At 40.5% G+C, this 7,525-nt stretch overlaps 1 protein-coding gene across 1 annotated transcript; it reads left to right on the forward strand.

Moving 5' to 3' along the window:
* Nucleotides 1-6,247: 6,247 nt before the first annotated feature.
* On the forward strand, nt 6,248-7,525 carry LOC104218165 (cytochrome c-type biogenesis protein CcmE homolog, mitochondrial). Its single transcript, XM_009768592.2, has one exon. It carries the CDS (start codon nt 6,349-6,351, stop codon nt 7,189-7,191), a length of 843 nt encoding a protein of 280 aa, XP_009766894.1. The 5' UTR covers nt 6,248-6,348; the 3' UTR covers nt 7,192-7,525.

Here is a 7,525-nt window from a genome sequence, read left to right on the forward strand (position 1 = left end):
GGAAACGTAAAAGAAAGAACACAAGATTTAACGTGGTTCGGATCAAAATAATCCTACGTCCACCAGAGAACAATTGCCCTTTTAATATTAACAAAGGAAGGAGAGATTTCCCAATTACACTTAAGAGAATTTCTCTCTTAACTCTCTATTCACTACAATGTATTGTATTATTTTGGGATGATTTCTACAAGTGAAGGAGTGCATCTATTTATAGAGGTAAAGACCTCCTCTTGATGTCATTGCTGACATCAAACTACCTCCTCTTGATGTCATGGGTGACATCAAAGGAGGAAGCTTCCTCCTAGCATCCACACCAACTCTTTCCACCAACTCTTCCAATTGGCATGCCATTGTTGACTAAACATAAACCAACATTTTCAGCATGCCATTGTTAACTAAACATAAACCAACATTTTCAATCTCCACCTTGGTTTGCGTTTCGAGCGTGTGAACAACTCTGGCCAAAACTTCTAAGCTTACTGGGCAACCCCGTTGTAAGAAACAAGAAGAATCAAACCATTGTTGAACATACCACCTCCACCTAGCAACTGTTCTCTTCGGAGTTGCATCAGTTGATGCACACCCCCGCCAAGTCCTTGCAGTGTGCAAACTTAGCGAGCGGGACTATCTTGGTCAACATGTCTGCAGCATTATCGTCTGTGATAACCTTCACGACCTTGATAGTTCCCTCATCAATAACATCTCGAATAAAATGAAATCTGACATCAATGTGTTTAGTGCGCTCATGAAATCTCTGATTTTTCATTAGATGAATAGCACTCTGACTATCACATCTAAGAGTTGATTCCAGCTGAACCAAACTCAATTCCGCTACTAAACTTTTCAACCAGATAGCTTCCTTTACCACCTCCGCTGCTGCCATGTATTCTGCTTCTGTCATAGACAAAGCGACAATCGACTGCAGAGTCGACTTCCAACTGACGGCACTGCCAACAAGGGTAAAGATGTATCCAATTGTGGACCTTCTTCTGTCAAGATCTCCTGCATAGTCAGAATCCACATAACCGAGAATTGAAATACCTGTACCACTTTTTCGAAAGGTAAGACCAACACCAGAAGTTCCTTTGAGATATCTCAATATCCACTTGACAGCTTCTCAATGCCTCTTTCCTGGGTTGGACATGTATCTACTTACCACACTTACAGATTGAGCAATATCTGGACGTGTGCATACCATAGCATACATAATACTACCAACTGCACTGGCATAAGGAATCTTTGACATATGCTCCACCTCATCCTCGGACTGAGGCATTTGTGACTCTGAAAGTTTAAAATGAGGAGCTAATGGTGTACTTACAGGCTTGCACGTTTGCATATTGAATCTCTCGAGAACCCTTTCAATATACCTCTTCTGAGAAAGATGTACAACATCGTCTTCTCTTGAAATCTCCATACCAAGGATTTTCTTTGCAGCTCCTAAATCCTTCATGTCAAATTCCTTACTCAATAGTTTCTTCAAAGCATTTATCTCTGTAATGTTGTTAGCAGCAATAAGCATATCATCAACATACAACAGTAAATAAATCATTGAGTTACCAGACATCTTCTTGTGATACACACAACTATCAAATGCACTCCTTGAGAATTCATGTGTAGTCATGAATGCATCAAACCTCTTGTACCACTGTCTAGGGGATTGCTTCAAACCATACAAAGACTTCTTTAGTTGGCATACGTGATCTTCTTTTCCCTCAGCTAGGAAACCTTCAGGTTGATCCATATAGATTGTCTCTTCTAGATCACCGTGTAAGAAAGCAGTTTTGACATCAAGCTGTTGAAGCTCCAAGTCAAATTGTGCAACCAATGCTAGTAGCACGCGAATTGAGCTATGCTTCACGACCGGAGAGAAAATCTCATTGTAGTCAATTCCCTCCTTTTGGCTGAAACCTTTTGCAACCAATCTCGCCTTGAACCTAGCATCTTCCACTTCAGGAATTCCCTCTTTCTTTCGGTAGACCCACTTGCATCCAACTGTCCTCTTCCCCTTTTGTCTTTTCACTAAGACCCATGTCTGATTCTTGTGAAGAGACTCCATCTCTTCAGTCATGGCTAACCGCCATTGTGCGGCATCCTTGCAAGAAGTTGCTTCAATATACGAGGAGGGCTCCAGATCTTTAATCTCTTCTTGTGCAGCTACGAACGCATATGCAATCAAGTTTGCTTGATTTATAAGGCGTTCCGGTTCTCGTGTCTGCCTCTTCTCCCTCCCCTTCGCAATTGTGTATGGTTCATTGACAGCAAGTTCTTCAACGCCTACATCTTCTGACTCATCTTTAACCTGAGTCTCTTGATCCTTTTCCTTGGCAAGCTCCACCGGAAGCTCCACCTGCTCGTTGTTCTTGTTTCCTGAAAACTCCACGGAAACTTTACGGGGATCAAGTATAGAGGATTCATCGAAGGTGACATCTCTACTAACTATAAATTTGAGTAAAGACAAACACCAAAGTTTGTACCCTTTTACTCCATCCACATACCCTACGAATATGGCCTTCTTAGCCCTTGGTTCAAGCTTTCCTTCATTAACGTGATAATAAGCTGGACACCCAAATACTCGTAAGTATGAATAGTTAGAGGGTTCACCTGACCATACCTCATTCGGAGTCTTAAAGTCAATTGCCGATGCTGGAGATCGATTGACAATATGAGCAGCAGTGTGAACTGCTTCAGCCCAAAATACTTTGGACATTTTGGCTTGTAGGAGCATACAACGAGCCTTTTCAAGAAGAGTTCTGTTCATTCTCTCGGCAACTCCATTCTGCTGTGGGGTATGCCTGACAGTCCTATGTCTTGAGATCCCATGAACCTTGCAGAATTCATTAAACTCTTCATTGCAAAACTCCAAGCCATTGTCTGTGCGAAGATACTTGATTTTCCGCTCCATTTGATTTTCAACCAAAATCTTCCACTCTTTAAATGCTTCAAAAGCATCACTTTTTGCCTTCAAAAAATACACCCAAACCTTTCGTGAGAAATCATCAATAAAAATGAGAAGATACCTCTTTCCGCCCTTCGATGGAAGTTTAGAAGGACCCCATAAATCTGAATGGATGTAGTCTAGCACTCCTCTTGTCTTGTGTTTGCCAGTGCTGAAGCTGACCTTCTTCTGCTTCCCTAGAACGCAGTGCTCACAGAAGTCAAGCGTGCTGATCTTCTCACCTTCCAAAAGTTTACGATTGCTCAACATCTCCAGTCCACGTGCGCTCATATGACCCAGTCTCATGTGCCATAGTCTTGCCTTGTCATCATTAGATAACTGCACTGTAGATGCATTTGCAGAGCCAACAATGGTGCTTCCGGCCAATGTGTAAAGGCCGTTCTCCAGCTTGCCTTTCAGCATGACTAAAGAACCTTTAGTCACCTTCATAGTTCCTGCTTCGCTCATGTACCTGTAGCCTTGTTCATCCAGAGTACCCAAGGAGATCAAATTCTTCTTCAGATCAGGAACATGACGGACTTGTGTAATAGTCCTCACGATTCCATCATGGCAGCGAACCCGAACTGAGCCAATGCCAACTATTGCACAAGTTGCATTATTGCCCATTACTACGGTTCCTCCACTTTTCTCGTAGCTGCTAAACCAGTCTTTTCGGAACGTCATATGCAGAGTACAAGCAGAGTCTAACACCCATTTGTTTTCATAACTACTATTATTATTACACGATGTTGTTAGTACATAATCATTATCAAAATTATGTACCTGTTCAACTGTAGATGCACTCGCCTTTTCCTTGGACTTTGACATTGGGCAATCTCGTTCAAAGTGCCCCTTCTTGCCACAACCCCAACACTCTGTATTCTTCTTGTTCACACGAGACTTTGATCTGTGCTTTGATTTGGTCTTTCCCTGTTGGCTAGTCCGGCCTCTTACAAAGAGGCCACTTGCCTGGTCATCTCTATCTCCTTCAATGTGCCTCCGCACATCACTAGAGTTAAGTGCCTGCCGCACTTGCTCAAGCTTGATAGGCTCCTTGCTATACATCATTGAATTCTCAATATCACGATATCCTGAAGTCAATGAAAATAGCAAAGCACATGCAAGCGTCTCCTCCTCCCTTTTAATTCCTGCAATCTGTAAGTCCATGACAAGTTTATTAAACGCATCTAAATGATCTTGTAACGAAGTACCTGACCCCATCTTAAATGTGTGAAGACGCCGTTGTAACAACATTCTTGTTGTCACTGATCGGTCTTGGTATAGCCCTTCTAGCTTTTCCCACAACTGTTTGGCCGTCTCTTCGGTACCCGTACTCACTTCACAAAGCACGTTAGGTGCAAGGGATAGTTGGATTGCACTCAATGCATCCCCTTCAATCTTCTCCTTGTCGGGAGCTGATATATCCGTAGGATACTTTCCGTCAATAGCATGGATTGAACCTTCCCTCCGCAGTAACGCCATCATCTGGATCTTCCAGATATTGAAGTTGTTGCGTCCATTGAATCTATCAATTTCAAACTTCATGGAACTCATATTTGCTTGTTCTTTCTCCTTGGATCGTTAAAGAATCATGTCGCTCTGATACCAATTGTTAGCGGAAACGTAAAAGAAAGAACACAAGATTTAACGTGGTTCGGATCAAAATAATCCTACGTCCACCAGAGAACAATTGCCCTTTTAATATTAACAAAGGAAGGGGAGATTTCCCAATTACACTTAAGAGAATTTCTCTCTTAACTCTCTACTCACTACAATGTATTGTATTATTTTGGGATGATTTCTACAAGTGAAGGAGTGCATCTATTTATAGAGGTAAAGACCTCCTCTTGATGTCATTGCTGACATCAAACTACCTCCTCTTGATGTCATGAGTGACATCAAAGGAGGAAGCTTCCTCCTAGCATCCACACCAACTCTTTCCACCAACTCTTCCAATTGGCATGCCATTGTTGACTAAACATAAACCAACATTTTCAGCATGCCATTGTTAACTAAACATAAACCAACATTTTCATGTAGAAATGACACAAGGTAGCCACTCCAACGCCACTAAATTCAATAAGGGTGTTCAAAAGAATAAGGGTGTTTAGATTTTGAACACCCTTTACCAGTGTCGCAAGGGTATTCAAAGTCTATTTTTAAGCAATAACAAGTAATATTTTACCTTATACCTAGTATAATTTTTCGGCGAAGGGTGATTAGTTGACCACCCTTGGGCCAACATAGTTTCGCCCTTGCAAAGGGTTAGCTATTTAGGAATTAGTCATAGCATACCTGAGCACTTGTCCCGTTTTAGGTAGTAACAAAGATCCGCCAGATTTTATTCTATTTTTAGAAGTCCCTTATCATTATTTTGGGACAATTAAAGAGCAAATTTCAGTCATTGATGATACGCATTTGACTCATGGCATTAATGAAGACATGTAAAGAAAAGGATGAGCAAAAACTCGCCATTTTTAAAATTTCTTTATTATTATTTTGGAATAATTAGAGGACACATTCAGTTATTGAAGATATACAATTTACACATGGCACCAATAAAAACATTTTAAAAGAAAGAAGGCAAGAACAAAGACCCGTCAATTCTTTAAATTCTAAATTTCTTCATCATTATTTTGGCATAACTAAAGGACATATTTTCAGCCATTTAAGATACACATTCCGAGATGTTGGTTTGGAGACAAGTTACGGAAAAATTACTTATTTATGTGATAATGAGTAATATATGAATTGTTATGCGGTAGATAAATTTTGAAAAAAATGCTACAATATAATCCTATAAATGTGGTCTCAAGGGTAGTGTATATAATACCTTACCTCTATTTTGCGAAGATAGAGAAACTATTTCGATAGAACCTTGGTTCAAAAAAAGCATCGTCACAAAAATATTGTATTGTAAAGAAATATGGTATTGTGGAAGTCACGAAAAAGAAAAAGGAACAACAACATGATAATAAGATAACCGAAGCAAAATAACAAAATAATAAGATAATTGAAGGGTAGTACGGTGCACTAAGATCCCACTATGCGCAGGGTCCGGGGAAGGCCGGACCACAAGGGTCTATTGTACGCGGCCTTACCCTGCATTTCTGCAAAAGACTGTTTTCATAGCTCGAACTCGTGATTTTCAGGTCACATGGCAACAACTTTACTAGTTACGGCAAGGTTCCCTTTCAAATAATCCAAGGGCAATAAGATAATCGGAGCAAAAGAAGTAATAGGTCGTAATAAAAATTTAAGAACAAAAAAATACCAAAAGAGTATACCAGTGATATATCTTTGACCGCACCCTCTACATTCTTCTAAAGCTAACCGAACAAATTCCTTAAACCCTATAACCCCAATTTCCTCTCCTTTTGAGAAATTCCACAATAAATAAATAAATTTCAATGGCTTCAAATCTCACTTCTCGTTTAGCTTCCCGTCTCCTCCGTTCCGCCGTCGCCGGCGCCACCACCACCACCACCACTCTCCCCAAATCTAACCCTTTAATTTCACTCCTCCACCGCCAATCACAGCCCTTAAATATTTCCTGTTTAAACCCTAACCAATCGATTTTCACCCTCCGATCCTTCTCCACACTCTCCCGGCCCGCTAAATCCCACAGATCAGCCCGGCCCGATATTGGAGCTCGAGCCCGACAACTCCAAACCCGGCGTCTCTGGACTTACGCTATCACCTTTAGCTGCATAGCTGGATTCATAGTAATAGTCCTTAACCAATTCCAAGACCAGCTCGTATTTTACGTTACACCAACTGACGCACTCTCACAACACTCACAAAACCCTACAAAATCAAAATTCCGACTCGGTGGATTAGTGTTAGAAAACAGTGTAACACCAATCCCTAATTCCCCTGAAATGGAATTTGTGATTACTGATTTGATTACTGATATTTTGGTTAAGTATGACGGGTCGTTGCCGGATTTATTTAGGGAAGGGCATTCTGTTGTAGTTGAAGGGTTTGTAAAGCCATTTACGGAGGAGATGAAGAAGAAAGAGAATGGGGTTTTGAGTGAGAAGAAGTTAGAAGTGACGAAAAAGGCCAGGGGCGGGGATTGTTATTTTGCAGCTACGGAAGTGTTGGCGAAACACGATGAGAAGTATATGCCACCTGAAGTTGCAAATGCACTTGAGAAGAATAAGCAGTTGCTGCTTAGTCAGCAGATGGAAGGAAATGAGGAACAGGGTGATGGTGATGGTGCAACACCTCCAGCTACAGCGAGGGCGTAAGGGTAAAAATTCTAATTGATTTTTTTTGGAAATGATGGAGTTTTCTTAAAGTTAAAATTTTGATTATACTATTGTTTTAGATTAAATTGAAGGAAGACAGGAAAGTTAAGGGATATATAGGTGGTTTATTGAGGTTATATGATGAATTTTGTTGTCATAGTATTTGATTTCATATTGTACTAACCCTGTGAAATGGGGTTTGAGTTTAGAATTTTTGGGATAGTGAATAAATGAAAGAAATTATTTTTTATGACATTTGATGTTTGTAATTCTTTACACTCAATGTAGAGGACATTGATGAAAGAAATAGAGAGGTCAGCTGATTATGGTAAAA

This window comes from Nicotiana sylvestris, chromosome 11 (genome assembly GCF_000393655.2).
Source record: "Nicotiana sylvestris chromosome 11, ASM39365v2, whole genome shotgun sequence".
Taxonomy (NCBI): Eukaryota; Viridiplantae; Streptophyta; class Magnoliopsida; order Solanales; family Solanaceae; genus Nicotiana; species Nicotiana sylvestris.

Excerpts from the sequence above, each read along its gene's own strand:
- LOC104218165 (XM_009768592.2), top strand. The coding sequence starts at position 6,349 with ATGGCTTCAAATCTCACTTCTCGTTTAGCTTCCCGTCTCCTCCGTTCC.